The sequence below is a fragment of the Mustela nigripes genome, chromosome 2 (assembly GCF_022355385.1).
Source record: "Mustela nigripes isolate SB6536 chromosome 2, MUSNIG.SB6536, whole genome shotgun sequence".
NCBI classification, from domain to species: Eukaryota; Metazoa; Chordata; class Mammalia; order Carnivora; family Mustelidae; genus Mustela; species Mustela nigripes.
The window spans coordinates 87,399,973-87,419,642 of NC_081558.1; the positions used below are offsets into that span (position 1 = coordinate 87,399,973).

General features: G+C 41.7%; 1 protein-coding gene across 1 annotated transcript in view; it reads left to right on the forward strand.

Moving 5' to 3' along the window:
* LOC132010492 (collagen alpha-4(VI) chain-like) overlaps window positions 1–19,367 on the forward strand; it is a 90,949-nt gene extending 71,582 nt beyond the window's left edge. The window contains 5 exon segments of the mRNA XM_059388327.1: window positions 9,472–9,562; window positions 10,843–11,526; window positions 12,564–12,660; window positions 13,160–13,389; window positions 18,715–19,367. Of these exon segments, the coding sequence (XP_059244310.1) occupies window positions 9,472–9,562; window positions 10,843–11,526; window positions 12,564–12,660; window positions 13,160–13,389; window positions 18,715–18,890 (1,278 nt within the window). The 3' untranslated portion in view covers window positions 18,891–19,367.
* Window positions 19,368–19,670: the final 303 nt, after the last annotated feature.

Consider the following 19,670-nt stretch of genomic DNA (forward strand, 5'->3'; position numbering starts at 1 on the left):
TTTTTAAAAATTTATTTGTTTAAAGAGAGAACATGCTCGAGTAGGGGGAGTGGCACAGGGAAAAGGAGAGAGAGACTCTCAAGCACGCTCCACGTTGAGAGTGGGGTAGAGCCTGATGGGGGCACCATCCCAGGCTCTGCATTTTTAACAAGATCCCTAGATGGTTTGCATGAGTGTTAAAGTTTGAGGAGTGTTGGTCCAATCCTCATAACTATCCCACAAGTTAGTAATGATAATCTACATTTCACAGATGTGGTAAGGGAAGGCCAGAGGTAAAGCAACTTGTTTTAACCTGCATAGTCCTGGAATTTGTACTCTAATCTGTCAGGTTTCCAAGTTCCACTCTGCCACCTGCCACCTCAATCCAATGCCAATCCCTAATGTTAGTTGGGAAGTCCAGGAGTAGGCAGCTGTTTCATGGCAGTCTTGGTAGGATGGGGTCATGCCAACTGCAAGGAGCCAGGGCTGGACTCAAGCTCCTGGGGTCAGTCACAGGTCGCATGACTACTCTGTTTGCCTCCTTCCCCAGTTTGTCCATTTTCCCTTGTTCCCCAAGTTCTTGCCTCAGCTGGAAGCCAGATGGTTTCTAAGTCTCTCTCCTTAGGGTCCAGTTAGCTCTCCCTCCGTCCAAGGCAAATCCTCCTCCCCAGCGCTTGCTTTCTTTCCTTCTATTCCCATACAAATTGAGAGCCTCCCCAAGCTCAGTCCCAGGAATAAACATTGTCCCATGATGCTGGCAGCTTTGTGCAACAGCTAGAGCATTGGATTGAACCCTGTGGGTCTCTCCAGCTCAGGGCTCATGGGGACTTCTTTAAAAATTGGAGGCTGGAGTTTGAGAGTTGTCTGAATCCTTTGAAGAAGTGTCTTTCTGTCTAAGAAATAAAAGAGGATGTGAATGCAAATCCATGTGCCATGTCTTCTTCTAAGAAATAAAAGAGGATGTGAATGCAAATCCATGTGCCATGTCTTCTCCCCTCCATAAACTCCCGTGTTTAGTACACAACTAGTCCCAACAGACTACAGCTGGACACTCAGGAATGTAGTTGAGAAACTCGCCAGAGGCATTGATTCAAACTACGGTAAAGTTTTGCGCCCCAAGCAGGTCACTTAGTCTGTGTTTAAGGTACTCTGTTTATGAAATTTCCTTCTCTGATGCTGATGGGAGTTTTCACTAAGACTCATAGAGCCAATTTTCTCCTCTCCTCATACTGAATTCTCTCCCACACTGTCTCTCTGCTTGAGCTTTCCCAGGAATTATCTTGTTTACCTTATCAGTGACTAGGACCATGCTGGTACGCACAAATTCAAAGTAATTAGAGGTTCATTAATGACAACTGGGTATGGATGAATCTATACTGAATCATACTTACTTATGGACTTCCATTGTGTTTTTGTGTACTTGTTCCCACAATTCTATTTTTGTAAGAACACTAAACATTTTAGGCATGATCACAAAATCATTCTTCCTAAGAAAAGTTTTTAAAAAGATGTAAGTTTTGTAACTATTCCAATTCAGTTGGGTTTGGTAATTTTCCAATAAGCAGACAACAGATGGAAGAGTTACATCCTCTGAGTTGCTCGGATAGAAAAGGTAACATGAGGCAAATACAGAAGGTTAGAACTGAGGACCAGGCTGTGTTGACACAGGAAGAAAACTTGTGGCATCCATTCAGACCCTCAACTCTATTGCTGAGGAATCTTAGGCACCAGACCCTTGTCCAAGGTCACACAGCCAACCATGGCAGATCAAGGACAAGGACCTGGGATACTGACACCACATCCATTACTGCCGCATTGGACTCTTCTCATGGACCAAACTTGGGAGGATATTTGGATTTCTTTAATGTCTTTCATACAATCTTAAAAATTCACACAAACACTGCATTTTATAGCACACTTCCATATGTTTCTTGTGATTTAAAAGTAATGTACTCAAATTTAATGTTTCCCCACAACTCTTGGAATAAAATGGGTGCTCCTAGGGTTATCTCAGTCTTCCCATAGGTCCTGGAACACTGCCATGGATCCTGATTTCAGCAGCCTTTCAAAGTGCTTCATGTGATTTCCAGGAAATCTATCAAATGTCTACTGTTCTCTCTAACCCCTGGTGATTAATTAGGACCATTTGGTTTGGTCAGTACTCAGATATGATGACCATGTGGAATTTAGATCTAAATGTTGAATTTGGGCAGCTCTGCCCTTTTTCTTTATGTCCGCCTCCACCATCTGGCAGGGGGTTCCAGGGTTTCAGATGTGCTGTGTGGCTGCACATTGGAGCTGGGAATTCTCTAATCTATAGGGAATGGGAACAAAGGAGACTTCTAGAGAAAACCACTGTGTACCTCTGGGCCTTTGTACATGCTGTTCCTCCAGATTCTAATCTTTTGCCTGCTTCTTTGCTAAGTAAGTATCCTACTCATTCTTCCCAAAGTGCCAGATGTCAGTATCTTCATCAGGCTCCCTAGATCCCCTGAGCTTCAAATGAACCCTCTCTTCCTTTGTTCCTAAAACATATTATTTGACCTCTTTCTTTCTTGAAATTTGTTTATCTGTCCTTCCTGCTAGGTCTTACACACTTCGAGGGTGTGATTGTCAGTTTTGTATCTCTGTAGGGATTGTTAAAACCTCTGTTTTGTAGTTGTTTAGTCAGTCTTGGTTGATTTGAATTAAGTCAGGAAATAGCATAACCAGGTGAGGAAATTTTAATTTTTTAATGTATGTTGGATTCTATTGGCTATTTTGGAACAGTTTCAGAAGAATAGGTTTTAATTATTCCTTAAATGTTTGGTAGAATTGCCTTGGGAAGCCATCTGGCCCTGGGCTCTTGTTTGTTGGGAGATTTTTGATTATTGCTTCAATTTCCTTGCTGGTTATAGGTCTGTTCAGGTTTTCTATTACTTCAAGGTTCAATTTTGGTAGTTTATGTACCTCTAGGAATGCATCTATTTTTTCCAGATTGTCTAATTTGTTGGCATATGGTTGCTCATATAATATTTTTTATAATTGTATTTCTTCACTATTGCTTGTGATTTCTTCTCTTTCATTCATGATTTTATCTATTTGGGTCCTTTCTCTTTTATTTTTGATAAATCTGGGCAGGAGTTTAACAATTTTATTAATTCTTTCAAACAACCAGCTCCTTGTCTTGTTGATCTGTTCTACTGTTCTTTTGGTTTCTATTTCATTGATTTCTGCTCTGATCTTTATTATTTCTCTTCTTGGGCTGAGTTTAGGCTTTTTTTTTTTTTTTTTTTTTTTTTTTTGCTGTTCTTTCTCCAGCAATTTTAGGTGTGGGGATAGGTTGTGTATTTGAGACCTTTCTTGAGAAAGGCTTGTAATGTTATGTACTTTCCTTTTAGGACTGCCTTTCCTGCATCCAAAGATTTTGAACAGTGTGTTTTCATTTTCATTTGTTTCTATAAATTTTTTTTATTTATTTATTTTTATTTATTTTTTTATTTAAAAAATTTATTTTTTAAAATTTCTTTTCAGTGTTCCAGAATTCATTGTTTATGTGCCACACCCAGTGCTCCATGCAGTATGTGCCCTCCACAATACCCACCACCAGGATCACCCAACCTCCCATCCCCCTCCTCTCCAAAACCCTCAGTTAGTTCCTCAGAGTCCACAATTTTTTAAAATTCTTCTTTAATTTCCTGGTTGACCCATTCATTTTCTAGTAGGATGCTCTTTAGCTTCCATGTATTTGAGTTATTTTCAACTTTCCCCTTGAGACTGAGTTCTAGTTTGAAAGCATTGTGGTCTGAAAATACACAGGGAATGAGCCCAATCTTTTGGTACCAGTTAAGAACTAATTTGGAACCCAGGATATAAACTGTTCTGGAGAATGTACCATATGCACTAGGGAAGATTGTGTTTTCTGTCACTTTGGGATGGAATGTTCTGAATGTATCTGTGATGTCCATCTGGTCCAATGCATCTTTTAAAGTCTTTATTTCCTTGTTGATCTTTTGCTTAGAATATCTGTCCATTGTGGTAGTAAGAGGGGTGTTACTGTTCAACTATTATTATATTATTGTTGATGTGTTTCTTTGATTTTGTTATTAATTGGTTTTTATAATTGGCTGCTCCCATGTTAGGGGCATAAATATTTATAATTGCTAGATCTTCTTGTTGAATAGACACTTTAATTATGATAGAGTATCCTTTCTCTTCTCTTATTACAGTCTTTGGCTTAAATTCTAATTTGTCTGATATAAAGACTGCCACCCCCAGCTTTCTTTTGATGTCCATTAGCATGGTAAATGGCTTTCCACCCCCTCATTTTCAATCTGGAAGTGTGGTTTTGGTCTAAAATGAGTCTCTTACAGACAGCATATCGATAGGCCTTGCCTTTTTATCCAATCTGATACACTGTGTCTTTTAATTGGGACCATTTAGCCCATTTACTTTCAGGGTAACTCTTGAAAGATATGAATTTAGTGTCATTATATTGCCTGTAAGGTGACTGTTACTGTATATTGTCTGTTCCTTTCTAGTCTGTTACTTTCAGGCTATCTCTTTGCTTAGAGGACCCCTTTCAATATTTCTTGTAGGGCTGGTTTGGTGTTTACAAATTCTTTTAGTTTTTGTTTGTCCTGGAAGCTTTTTATCTCTCCTTCTATTTTCTTTCTTTCTTTTTTTAAAATTTCTTTTCAATGTAACAGTATTCATTGTTTTTTTCACCACACCCAGTGCTCCATGTAATACGTGCCCTTCTTAATACCCACCACCTGGCTTCCCCATCCTCCCACCCCCCGCCCCTTCAAAACTCTCAGGTTGTTTTTCAGAGTCCCCAGTCTCTCATGGTTCACCTCCCCTTCCAATTTCCCTCAACTCCCTTGTTTCCATCTCCCCATGTCCTCCATGTTATTTGTTATGCTCCACAAATAAGTGAAACCATATGATAATTGACTCTCTGCTTGACTTATTTCACTCAGCATAATCTCTTACAGTCCTGTCCATGTTGCTACAAAAGTTGGATATTCATCCTTTCTGATGGAGGCATAATACTTCATAGTATATATGGACCACATCTTCCTTATCCATTCATCCGTTGAAGGGCATCTTGGTTCTTTCCACAGTTTGGCGACCGTGGCCATTGCTGCTATAAACATTGGAGTACAGATGGCCCTTCTTTTCACTACATCTGTATTTTGAGGGTAAATACCCAGTAGTGCAATGGCAGGGTCACAGGGAAGCTCTATTTTTAATTTCTTGAGGAATCTCCACACTGTTCTCCAAAGTGGCTGCACCAACTTGCATTCCCACCAACAGTGTAAGAGGGTTCCCCTTTCTCCACATTCTGTCCAAAACACATTGTTTCCTGTATTGCTAATTTTGGCCATTCTAATTGGTGTAAGGTGGTATCTCAATGTGGTTTTAATTTGAATCTCCCTAATGGCTAGTGATGATGAACATTTTTTCATGTGTCTCATAGCCATTTGTTTGTCTTCATTGAAGAAGTGTCTGTTCATATCTTCTGCCCACTTTTTGATATGATTGTCTGTTTTGTGTGTGTTGAGCTTGAGAAGTTCTTTATAGTACAGACAAAAGGTTGATATCCAGGATCTCCTTCTATTTTCAGTGACAACCTAGTTGTATATAGTATTCTTGGCTGCATATTTTCCTCATTTAGTGCCCTGAATATATCATGCTAGTTCTTTCTGGCCTGCCAGGTCTCTGTGGATATGTCTGCTGCCAATCTAATGTTTCTACTGTTGAAGGTTACAGACCTCTTGTCCTGAGTTGCTTTCAGGATTTTCTATTTGTCTCTGAGATTTGTAAATTTTACTATTAGATAATGGGGTGTTGACCTAGTTGTATTGATTTTGAGGGGAGTTCTCTGTGCCTCCTGGATTTTGATGCCTGTTTTCTTCCCCAAATTAGGGAAGTTCTCCACTTTACTTTATGCCTGTGTGCCTTCTATACCCTCTCTCTTTCTTCTTCTTCTGGGATCCCAATTATTCTAATGTTCTTTCCTTTTATGGTATCACTTATCTTCCAAATTCTCCCCTCATGATCCAGTAGTTATTTGTCTCTCTTTTTCTCAGCTTCTTTATTCTCCATCATTTGGTCCTCTATATTACTAATTCTGTCTTCCACCTCATTTATCATAGCAATTAGAGCCTCCATTTTTTGATTGCACCTCATTAATAACCTTTTTGATTTCGACTTGGTAAGATTTTATTTCTCCAGAAAGGGATTCTCTAGTACTTTCTATGCTTTTTTTCAAGCCCAGCTAGTATCTTTATAATCATCATTCTGAACACTATTTCCAACATCTTACTAATGTCTGTATTGATTAGTCAGTACTTCCTCTTGCTTTTTTTTTAAGGTGAGATTTTCCATTTTGTCATTTTATCCTGAGAAGAATAGATGAATGAGAACAAAATGCTAATAGTGTAACAATAACCCTGGAAAAATGTACACTAGATTTGGGTATATTTTGGTTTGTTAGATGAAATTGTTTCCCAAAATTTTGAAAGAAAACTCATATATATACACAAAAATAAGGGCAAATTACAGTGGAGGGATAGAATATGACTATAAAAATAAAAATTAAAAAAGTATTTAAAAACGGAATTGATGGGGTGCCTGGGTGGCTCAGTGGGTAAAGCCGCTACCTTCAGCTCGGGTCATGATGTCAGGGTCCTGGGATCGAGTCCCGCATCGGGCTCTCTGCTCGGCGAGGAGCCTGCTTCCCCCTCTCTCTCTGCCTGCCTCTCTGCCTACTTGTGCTCTCTCTGTGTGTCAAACAAATTAAAAAATAAATAAAAAAAATTTAAAAATGGAATTGATAAGATGTTGGTTGGAAAAGAAAAGAAGAAAAATTTTTTTTAAAAAGTATAAAAAGAAACAATAAAGACAATTTTAAAAATTTAGCTTTGAAAAACTAAAGAATCATGGGGGAAAAGCTGTGAATTCTATGTGCTGTGTTCCCCTAGCACTGGAGTTTTGCAGTTCTCGATGATCGGTAAACTCAGTCTTGGCTGGATGTTCTTGCTGATCTTCTGGTGGAGAGACCTGTTGCAGTGATTCTCAAATGTCTTTCCCTGAGTCAGAATTGCATGGGACTTGCCAGGGCCCAGTCTAAGTAATCTGCTCGGTTTTGCTCTTGGTAGCTTTTGTTCCCTGAATGCTTTCTGTACAGCTTTGGGGGATGAGAATGATAATGGTGGCCACCCAGTCTCTGGCCCCAGAGGAACCGAGAGCTTGGGGTCCCACTCTTCAATGTGCCCTCAAAGAAAAGGAGTCAGTGAATCCCATCTCCCTGGCCTCCAGCCGCACTCTGCTTACCCAGTCTGTGACAGAGAAGACTGGGTAATTTCTATCTCCGGTGCGAGGGCCCAGCACCAGATTCCTGTCCAGATTCCTGTAGTGCATTCCTTTGTGCCACTCCCCCCAGAGGAGGAAGGAGGGGGTCTCCCCGGATCTGCCACTTGTTGGATCTCTGTTCAAAGAACAGTGGCCTGACTGTGCATCAGATCACAGTTTATGGCAACCCAGAGCTGAGATCCCACTCCTTGGCTCTGTCTCTGCAGCCAGCTTCCCCATCTGATACCTGGGAGCTCTGCCACACTCAGACACCCCAGGTTTTTTGTGATCCCGCAGGTCCTGAGATCTCACTGTCCCCACAAGTGCTCCACCCCCTGCTTAGCCACTGGAGCGACCTCCCTCCACAGAGCAGACTTGTAAAAGTTTCAATTTTGTACTCTGCCACGCTGTCACTTGCCAGAAGCTGGGCCCTGCCGCTGTGGTCTATCTTTCCATCTATTCCCTCAGATTCTCTTCTCTGCCTGTCCTACTTTTCAGAGAGTGGTCGATTTTCTGTTCCTAGAATTGCTGCTATTTTTTCTTTGATCTCCTGTTGAGTTTGCAGGTATTCAGAATGGTTTGATAACTAGCTGAATTCCTGGGGCCAGATGAAATTTAGTTTCCTGCTCCTCCACCATCTTGCTCCTCTCTCCAAAAGTTCAACTTTTTGTATTTCTTTCTCCACATGGGTTTTTCTTTCATGTAATCTCACTCTGAGAGCTAAAGTTGAGGATATGCTGCAGTCCCAACCAGAAAGACTGAAGAGCTCTGTTAGGAGGGCATGTTACAGAAAATTCTTTCCCAAAGTAGCCTTTGCCTGTCTTCTCTGCTTGAGGGTTAGCATGACAGCTTCATGTCCCTAGCACCTTGATTCTAGAGGTGGCTCTACAACCTACTTGGCCACAGGGATTAAGGAAGAGGAATTGCCCTCCAGTGGTGCCCTGTCCTTCACATTTTGACAGAGAGCAGACAATGTGATGGACATGAATAATCTTAGATACCCCCTCACACCTGGACAGAAATAATATGACAGTATTCCAAATTTCATCATGAGGTGTAAGGTCTGCAAATAATCTGCATCTGTCAGGGAAGGTTAACTGCAGAAACATTCATGTCCAAGTCTCAGTGGCTTAACATAATCAGGTATTCTTTCCTCATCTGTCACAAGGGAATGTGGGTCCTTGGATGTGGGTGTGGAATGGACAAGCGTTTTTTTCTATGCAGCCATTTCAGGACCTGGGCTTCTACCAAAGACTCCCTCATACAGAAGGGCCTGTAAATCTTTCTCTGAGTCCTTCATATTTGGCTGACAGATGTGCACACACAGAGTATCATACATGATCTGGAAATGGGATCCCTCCACCCACCTGGCATTGGCTAGACCCCATTCATGGTCCCAGTTAACTACAAGGACAATGGAAAACATCATCTGTTGTGGCCCTAGGAAGAAGAGGGAATGGGTTTGTTGATTACCTGGTTGTCACATGAATCTGTTGGATTTATTGTTGTTATCATTGTTTGCTTTTAAGTTTTGATATCAGTTATTACATTAATCATAATTGGAAAGGTTGAAGGAAGGAGGTAAATAGATTTTCCATCCCTACAAAGCCTTCCCTGAGTCCTCCTCCCTCTTGCCTTCTGGCTTTGGGATGTACCAGCCCTGAACACCAGGAATATGCTAGAGAGGCCTCCCTTATGGTATCTACCTCTTTCCATTCTAATGGTGTATGACCTATATGACCACCTCCTCAAAGGGTCTGCCTCTTTAAAGCTCCCACCATATTGCATCTTGCATAATGTGGATAATCACTAAACATTTATGGAATTTATAAATGATTGAATCTTCAATTCCCTGACCTTCATTCCAACACAACACAACACAACACAACACAACACTGGTTGAGTTTTATACACATCGGGAGTCTGAAGACCCACATGTCCCCACATAGTCTAATGTTCAGGTTAGAACTAGAGAACTAAGTGACAATAAATAACTGTAATAGGTAATACCAAATTATTTATCTGTATATAAATACATGTATTCTCTAAAACTATCAAACGAATGTCTTTCTCATATGAATTGGAAAAAGCATGAAAAACGTGACCTGAAATTTAATGCCACTACTGATAATCTTCTGTATGTGTTTGGATTAGATGGATGGAACCAACAGATTTCAGCTGTTCGTCTGGGAGACCGAGAGGCACCAGGACGTGGAGCACATGGCCCACTGTACTCTCTGCTATGGTAAACGCACTCAGCATTTCTGATCAGACTGATGTCTTTAGAGCAGGATGAATTCACTGGTGGCCACAGGCTAGATGGGCCCTACAGATGTATTTTCACTTGAATATGTGCAGTCTTAGAATCTGGGAATTCCTATAAAGTCCAGATTTCCAGTTTTTCTTAGGAATCATCTTGAGAATCACAGACACTGTATTCCTTTGTGGCCATAGTCAGCCTGAACTGAGTTGTACTTGACCTATTTTGATGGGCAAGTGTCTTAGAGGGCCCCACAGTCCCTTTTGTCCCTGTAGTCTCATCCCTGGTCTGCTCTGCTTATTTATCTGTCCAGCCAGGCTCCTGTTGATGGCTGGGCTTGTGTTCCTCATTTAGTGGGCCCTTACTGTGCAAGGCAGACCTCTGAACTAATTGTCCAGAATCCTGTATGCTCAGCCTGGAACAGCTATTGACCATCAGTGGAATATTGGCAAGTCATTTGATGTGTCTGTGTCTCTGGCTTCCATCACTATACCTGCACTCATATTCATCTGTGCCAGAGAGAACTTTGTGCTGAAGCCCTTGCCTGCCCAAGTGCAAAGCACTCTCATCCACACCCCTGGCACCCAGGGCCAGAGGGAGTCCTATAGGTGAAACTGAAAGGGAATTTAATTGTTCCCTCTACTGGTCCACACTTAGACCTAACACTGCCATGGGAGATTTGCCCTGAGAAGTTGGTCAAGTCAAATACAGTGACTGCTGTTTATAGTGTACGTTACAGTTGATGAGCTCCATTCACACCCACCAAATCTTTTGACACGTGGTCTACCTGGGTCTTGGTTCCTTCTCCTATAGAAGGATAAGCCTGGCTGGTATTTACTGAGTGCTTATTTGTATTGACTCATTTTTTATTTAAACCTCTCAGACAACCTCATAAGGTACATATTATTATCATCATTATATCCAACTGACAGATGAGGAAACAGGCATGGGGAGGGCTGAATAATTTGCCCAAGGTCACATACCCAGTAAGAGAGCCAGGATCAATCATGTGGGTGTCTGTGAACCCAGAGATTAGAAAACCATAGCCTAGTGGTTAAAAACATTAATGGTAGGGCTAGATTGTCTGAATTCATTCTTCTGAAAAAATGGGCATGATTACTTACCATGCCCATCAGCTCACCTTGTTAACACAATGCAGGTCCCACTCAGCAGCATGTGCTCTTACCGAGGGTCTGGGAATGTGTCTGCGTGGAATGGAAAGGGATGCGTGGTAACCCCAACCTCTCCTGGCTCTTCCTCCCCAGACAAGTGCAGACCAGACCCAGAGTGTGAACAGAGCGTGCCAGGACCCCTCACAGCGGACATGGACATGGCATTCGTGGTAGACAGCTCCTATGGCGTTGGTGCTGATGTGTACCGCACTGCCCTGAGTCTAGTGGATGCTGTGCTCAATGACCTGGAGGTGGCGGCACAGCCCAGCATGTCCCCCCGTGGGGCACGTGCTGCCCTGGTGATGCACACGACTCCAGACTTCTGGCCAGGTGCAGGGAACCCCCCTGTGCTGGAGGGCTTCCACTTAACCTCCTACGGCCAAAAGATACGGATGCGGAAGTACATCCGGGAGGCTTCCCGGCGCACTCTGCAGGGACCTCCTGCCCTGGGACATGCCCTGGAGTGGACGCTGGAGAAGGTGCTCCTGGCAGCCCCTCTGCCCAGGCCGGTGCGGGTCCTCTTCGCCATCGTGGCCAGCGAGACCAGCAGCTGGGACCAGGAAAAGCTAAGAACTCTGTCCCTGAAGGCCAAGTGCAAGGGCATCACTCTGTTTGTGCTGGCTTTGGGCCCGGGCGTGAGTACCCAAGAGCTGGCCGAGCTGGAGGGTGTGGCCAGCCTCCCCACTGAGCAGCACCTGCTGCGTCTGGAGGGAATCTCAGACCAGGAAGTAGCTTATGCCCAAGGATTCATGAGGGCCTTCCTGAACATTCTAAAAAGTAAGCACTGAGGATGCCCTGGGTAGGGTTGGGAGAGGAACTTAGTAGAGCCAGGTATTTGGGCAAGTAGGTGCCCACTGAACTTTCACCCTTGCTGAGTGTGTCCTCTGGGGAGTCCCAGAGAGCACCCCCAGGGCATTTCCTGAAAACCCTGAGCTATCATGGTCTCCACACTATGAGGAGCCTAGTGTTGGTTTCTTATCTGGGCCCTCTCGTTTGTTGTGTGAGAGGCCTCAGATTTCTACTTTAACCTCTTGATTTTCCCTTTTACCAAAATGAGAATTACAGTCTTGTCCTTATTTGTGAAGTCTGCATTCCAGTATACATGTGAATGGACTTTGAAAGCACCAGTGTTGTGCAAATACAAAGAATAATTTTTATTATTCTTATATTTAGGAATATGGATTACAGAATCCAGTGGCATATAACAGTGCTTCTCAAATTTTAATGTGCACATGTATCTTTCAGGGATCTTGTTAAAATGTGGATTCTGATTCCTTACCTTTGTAGGAAGTGGAGGACAGAATTCTAATAGATGGCTGGTGGCTTAGTGACTCTGAGGGAGAAGCAGGCTGGGGGAATCACGTTCCCAGTCTGTTCCAATTTCATTTTACTTAATTTTTAAATGTTTCATTATGTTAGGTTTAATTTTATGTTTTAGTATACTCTTTTATGTTCTGATTTTATTTTATAGTATTTATGTGATAGGATGAATTTCATGTTTTTATTTTGTTGGATTTTTATTTTCTTTGCCTTTATTTTGGTGTTTGTTCTATGATTTATTTGAATTTATATACTTTTTTCATTTTATGTTTACAGATTTTTTTGGTCTGTATGTTTTGTTTGATTTTTGTTTGTTTTTTTATTTTATTTTATTGTATATTTTATTTTATGCTTTGTCCTCTTGTCTTTTAAATTTTATGTCTTAATGGATAATATTTTGTTTTTATACATTATTTTACTGTATGTTTATTTTAAAGTTTTATATTATTTTGTGCTTGATTTGATTTGATTTACTTATTTTATTTTATTTTTAGATGGGATAAACCAATACCCATCCCCTGAGCTCATTGGAAAATGTGGAGGCCCGAACCGAGGGGACACTCTGCTGAAACCATTTAGATCTATCAGGAGGTAGGCTGAAGGCAGAGCTGAGGTTATCCCACAGCTTTGTCCCCATGCAAGAGCCTCTTTCCCTAAAAAAAAGGTAACAGGCAATGCCAAGTCCTTGACTTCACCCAAACCATTGGGCTAGGATGCTCCTTTGTTTGACAACTTTGATCTGTTTTTTTTAAGTTATTATTTTTTAATGTTAAGAATAATATAGGACCAATATAACAAACTTAAAGGCCACATCAGTATTTAAAAGCCAAGAAATAGCAATTTCCCATTCTACTACATCCTCCCAGCTTTTAATCCCATGTCTCAGAGGCAAAATTAATAATGCCAACCATATTATTCTGATTTCTATACAAACATCTCTGCAAACCTAAGAAACTAGCCAATCTCACACCACAGTCATCAGGAAATGCTCAAACCTGAAGTTTCTTGAGCCCACTCGTACCAGCTGGGGACGGAACCTCCCAGTTTTTGTGATTGTTTTGCAATTTGAGACAGAATGGTTTCTGTGCAGGTTGCCCAAGCCCCAGTTTGGCAGATCTGGCTTTGCAGATGATCTGGAACCACTTGAAGGGACAGATGTTTTGTTAAAGGAGAATAGAAAAGCCACAATGAAATCTGTAACTTGGCAAGTAGCACTTGATAGTCATGAAAAGAATGGATATGGTGCTGAAAGAAATGGACAAGAAAGATCTACAAGACAAAAGCAAACCGGAAAAGAAGGAAATTCAGGCACTACCTATGGTAAAAACCAAACTATTTCTTGCTCCTTAGATTGTCTTCATTAAAAAAAAAAAATTCCTGTGCACAGTGTTAGAGTAAAAATTTTGGCTTTGTAGGTAATTTCCTTTCAAATGCACAAATTCATGTACGTAACTAAAGCCATTAATTTAAGAAAACATATGAAGGCTGACTCTCGTCTGACTGTAAAACTAGAACTGAACGGCAGTTATTTCAGGGAATATTATTATGGAGACACTTTCAGTCAGAATCTCTGCGTGTGGAACTTACCCAGTGAGTCCACTGAGCAACCAAGTGTGAGAACTACTGCTCTAAGCACCCTCTCCCACAAATTCAAAGTGAAGGAGATGGAGGAGAGCTTACCAGTTATCTCATCCAGTCCTATTCAGAGTCAAACACTGAGGCTGGAAGTTCCCCCCAATTTCCCACAGTCAGTAACTTGGCTCTGGCCAGTTCCTCTCCTGTTGCCTTCCAAGGGCCCTCTAAACCTTCACAACTTCTTCAGGTTCCTTCTGCCATGTCTCTTTCTCTAGCAGATGTCCTTATTTTATTTTATATTTTTTGATTTCAAAAGAAATAAAGGTGGCCAGGTAAAGCCTCCTGTGACCTCCTAGAGGGCTGGCTGCACACCCTCGTTTCTAGTCCTCTTCAGAAAGAATAGCCAGCCCTTGTCTTCAAGTGTGCTTCGAGCTGTCAAGAAAGATCAAAGGGCCCCTTCAGACCTTGAAGACCTGACTTAAAGCCTCCTTGGGGCTTTACCCACTACCTTTCTCTTCAGACCTTTTCCTCTCCAGGCTTCAGAAACAGCATTCTTATCTTGGTCTTCCCACTTCTCACTTGTCCATTCTTGTGGGCTCCTCTTTCCAGGTCCATCCTCACAGGGGGATCCGGGTTTTATGGAATCTGAGGTTGATACAATGTTTACATATAAGCCAGTCTTTAAGAATAGGAAAAAAAAGATACTAAAATTAAGGACAGAGTGGGTATTTCTTTAGAGGAAGCTTATGCAAATGAGAGGTACAGACTTTTAGGCTTTGTTAATTTCAGGCTCAACCTGCCATCTTTCCCCCCAGGGCCTGCGGTGAGCCCCCAAGCACTCTGCACACACACACACAAGGGGTGAACTTTTCTGCCAGGACTTTGGCTTTCCCCTGTGACTGATGACTCCAAATCCATATCTTCTACCCTCTTTACTCTCTTGAGCTGCAGACCAGTGTATTCACCTACCGTCCAGATCGGGCTGTGGTACATGTCCTCAGTTATCTCAAACAAACTCAGTTAAATGAGCTCCACTTGTCTTTACCATTTAAACCTTTTCCGCATCTATTCTTTTCCTGGAAGGCACCACCATCAGCCCAGGAATGGAAAGCCAAAACCCAAACATCATGCTGGTCATTCTCCTTTCCTGGCCTGCCCGCTCTAGCTGGTGACCAGACCTTGGTGTGGTTCTCCTCAGCATCCCTCAAGTCCATCCCCCTTTCCCACATCTTTTTTCCAACACTTTGGCTTTCACTTCTAGGGTAATGGCGGAACTCTCTCTATCATCTCATCTCTTCCAATTTGTCCTGTTTCCAACTGCTGTCTGGGCACCAAATTAATTTTTCTTATTTGCCTACACATGTGTGACTGCCATTTCTCTTCTTCTATAGTTCCCCATTGTTTAGAAGATAGCGTCTCTCTGCCTGGGAAAGGCAAACAGGTCCCTCAATCAGACCCTTGCCGTGGTCTTCTGGGGCCTCTCTGGCCACCACTCCCCTGCAGACACCTTGCGCAGTATTTGTCCCTTTATGCCCTGTTATTTATTTCCTGTCGCCATAGAGGTGCTCACCCTCACCTGCCCGTCTGCCTCCTCTCCGTGGTGGCCACCTGGACTACCTCTATTCACCTTTCACTACTCAAGTTCACCTCCACTTAGAGTCTGTTCTGACCCCAGGGAGTGTTAAATTTTCATGGCCTCCTTTGTGCCTCTGTATCTTCAGTCAAATTCTGCTGTCACACTGGCAATCTTTTATTGTACTTACTTGTGAAGAATTAAGTGAGTGTCCTTTCTTTCCCACAACCAGGCCAATCTTGACATATTTTCAATTCCAGTGATCTCTCCAAAGCACACAGATCTGTTTTTTTGTTTTTGTTTTTGTTTTTCCTCCATGACTACACTATAAGACATATATACCAGGAGAAACACCCAGTCCTATCCAACACTCATCTTTCCTCCTTTTTTTCCTTCATTCCTTGATTTCATGGACCTCTTGAGTAACACTGCTGTAGAATCTTTCTAAGAAGGTAAAAATTAATGTTCATGATAAAAATAATGCAAATGTAAAATTGGGGGCTGGCAATAATTGCTTGGGTGACATATATTGCCCAATGTCATATCCTACTGATAAGATAAAACTGAAGACTCAGAGGCTTGGAGTCTTACAAAGAATACCTCAGAGAGAAAGCATCAGGATTTACTCACCTATAGCTGTACTGACCACCCACTAGCCACATTGGCTATTTAAATTTAAATAAATCAGTTCCTTAGTTGCAATAGCCACATTTTAAATTTTCAGTGGACATTAAGCATTTGTTTTTATTTTACTTTTTAAAAGACTTTAAAAAATTTTAATTCAATTTTATTAATATATACTCTATTATTAGTTTTGGAGGTAGCATTTAGTGATTCATCAGTTGCATCTAACACCCAATGCTCCTTCCTTCAAGTGCCCTCCTTAATGCCCATTACCATCCTGCCACCTACGCTCTCCTCCAGCAACCCTCAGTTTTTTTTCCTATAGTTAGGAGTCTGCTGTGGTTTGTCTCCCTCTCTGTCTCATCTTATTTTTCATTCCCTTCCCCATGTTCATCTGTTTTGTTTATTAAATTCCACATATGAGTGAAATCATATGGTATTTTTCTTTCTCTGCCTGACTTATTTTGCTTAGTGCAGTATCCTCTAGTTCCATTCACATTGTTGTGAGTGGCAAGATTTCATTCTTTTTGAGATATAGATATAGATATATCTATATCTATACACACACACACACACACACACACATATATATTCATTTCACATCTTCATTATCTATTCATCTATCGATGTACATCTGGGTTCTTTCCTAGTTTGGCTATTGTATATATTTCTGCTATAAACATTGGGATGCAGGTGCCTCTTCGAATCACTATGTTTGTATCCTTTGGATAAATACCTAGTAGTGCAATTGCTGGGTCTCAGGATAGCTCTATTTTTAACTTTTTGAGGAACCTCCATGCTGTTTTCCAGAGTGGCTGCACAGCTTGCATTTCCACCAATAGTGCAAGAGAGTTCCCCCTTCTCCATATCCTCCTCATCATCTGTTGTTTCTGGTGTTGTTAATTCTAGCCATTCTGACAGGTGTGAGGTGATATCTCATTGTAGTTTTGATTTGCGTTTCCCTGATGATGAGTGATGTTGAGCATCTTTTCATGTGTCTGTTGGTCAGCTGTATGTCTTATTTATTTATTTATTTATTTATTTATTTGACAGACAGAGATCACAAGTAGGCAGAGAGGCAGGAAGAGAGAAAGGAGGAAGCAGGCTCCCCACTGAGCAGAGAGCCTGATGTGGTGCTTGATCCCAGGACCCTGAGATCATGACCTGAGCTGAAGGCAGAGGCTTTAACCCACTGAGCCACCCAGGCGCCCCCAGCTGTTTGTCTTATTTGGAGAAATGTCTATTCATGTCTTCTGTCCATTTCTTACCTGGAATATTTATTTTTGGGGTATTGAGTTTGATAAGTTCTTTGTAGATTCTGGATACTAACACTTTACCAGATATGTCATTTGCAAATAAATATCTTCTTCCATTCTGTAGGTTGTCTTTTAGTTTTGTTGATTGTTTCCTTCACTGAGCAGAAGGTTTTTTATTTTGATGAAGTCCCAGTAGTTTATTTCTGCTTTGTGAATTATCTGTTTGAACAAGTCCTTGGCTGTCAGTTTAAATTAGTTTGTCATGGTAGAGAGTGCTGAATGCTGAGCCCCAGATCTGTTTAATGACTCCACAGAATATGCCAAAAGTTCACCTTTGGAGTATTTTCCTAATTTTTTTTTTAAACATCTTATTTTATTATTATTTTTTTAAAGATTTTATTTATTTATTTGTCAGAGAGAGAGCGAGCGAGAGCGAGCATAGGCAGACAGAGTGGAAGGCAGAGTCAGAGGGAGAAGTAGGCTCCCTGCAGAGCAAGGAGCCGGATGTGGGACTCGATCCCAGGACGCTGGGATCATGACCTGAGCCGAAGGCAGCTGCTTAACCAACTGAGCCACCCAGGCGTCCCTGGAGTATTTTCCTATTAACTCTGACAAGTTTTGGAGAAGCATTTGCTCTGGTTTCTTCTCCTGGACAATTCCCACGAGCAGCTCTTTACCTCACTGAGAGTGTATCTCATTCCCTTGGGCCCAGCACATGTGGTCACTCCTTCAAGAAAACTGGTCTGGGCTTGTTATAGCAATGGGAGTTGTCTTCCAAGGAGCTGACAATGAATATTAGCCTCTCGCTTTCTGAAGATCTTATCATTTTTATTTGGTGGTGCTTAGAAGGCCCAGGGGGAAATCCTATCTGAAGGATACCATTATTCTATGCTATATGGCTGCTGAGCTAAGACAAGTATTTTTCTGTGACATCAAGTGTATCCAAGGAAATCTGTTCTCCCTGGAAGACAGAAGTTACATACACAGGGAAATTAATGTCTGATGTAAAATTCAGGGCATCTCAGATTTTGTTCTGTTGTAACTTGTTAATTATAAATGCTATTTTTCATTTTTCAGGAACATCATGTTTTTCTTATAATAGATACATCTTAACTTCTCGGGCAAGTGTCAGGGTACTATAGTAAGAAATACATGTAATAAGCTGGATATTTTGCTAGGTCGCTAGATGGCTGGATGGGTTTAGGATAAGTCAAGGGATTGATACAATTTGAAAAAAGAGGGAAATGAGCATAACAGGCAAGCGAGGAGTTCTTGACATCAGAAAGCTTCATTCATTCATTCGTTCACTCATTTACACATTATCTCATGTATCTTCCATATGGTGAGTACCAAGCAAAATAAGCCTGTAACTGTATTATGCTTTTCACGTATGTTCCATGCCACCTTATGACGAACTTGTGATGTGGGTTTTCCCACTGCTTTTATGGGTGAAGAAACTGGGGCTCAGAGAGAATAAGTTCAGGACAAGCTCAGGCTCACAGAGCCAGTCAATGGTGAGGCTGGGATTCATTCCCAAGCTCTGTCTCCAAACCATCTTTCTTTTGCGGTCATGCTCCTGCAGGACATTCAGCTCTCCCTGCCTTTGTTTTGCTGCAGATCCTTGTTCCATGGACCCAATGGCAGGGGAGTGCCAGGATTACACCCTGAAATGGTACTACGACAAGGAGAAGCAGTCCTGCCAACAGTTCTGGTACGGCAGCTGCGGGGGCAACGCTAACCGGTTCGAAACCCAGGGAGAGTGTGAGGTGCGGTGTGTCCCAACACTCCCCTAGGGCAGAATCTCGTTCTGGCTGCATCTGTTCTCATAGCCCATGAAAACAAGTTTACCTTCCCTGAAACGGCGCCACACAACACAGCAATTAAGTAGCTCAGTCTCTGATCTCATAGGTAGGATTCCTAACCCTCTGAAATTTTTCCTACCAGCGAGGACTTGGGTCAGATGATCTGTGACTTGAGAAGGACTGCATTCTAGTAGCTAAAAGAGTAACTGAAACTTTCCTGCGAGTTTGTAAGGGACCGAGAACTGAATGAAGAAAAAACTTAACTTGACCTGTAACATTACTTAAAATTTTGTTTTCGGCTCTAGCAAAAGAAAACTCAGTGTGAGCAGTGAGTAGAATCTAATTCAGGAATGAGTTGAAATTTGAATTCTTGTTTATCACTAGAGAACAGGGTCTGGAGATTTTTCATGTAATATTTAATCCTTGTCACTCAAAGTAAAAATAAAGATATTTTGGTTAAACCACTTACGGGAAACCGTGTGTGAAACTTGCTTATTGCATTATATTCTGTGTTCTATTTTGTGACGTAGCTGCTGATAGGGAGGAAGCAGTGAGTTCTCCTGGGACCAATCCTTTGTCATCAATTACAATGACTCTTGTCCTTTTGAAACCTGGTGACTCAACAACTAAAGCCGAGGTCATCAATGCACATATGAAGCGAAGGGTCTAGGTTCATCCCAGATGAAATTTTTTTCCATATAGATTGTGAGGAAATTGTGATTTTGTGAGATCTTCCTTGGGCTTCATGGCTCTATTCCCCAGACCTCTGAC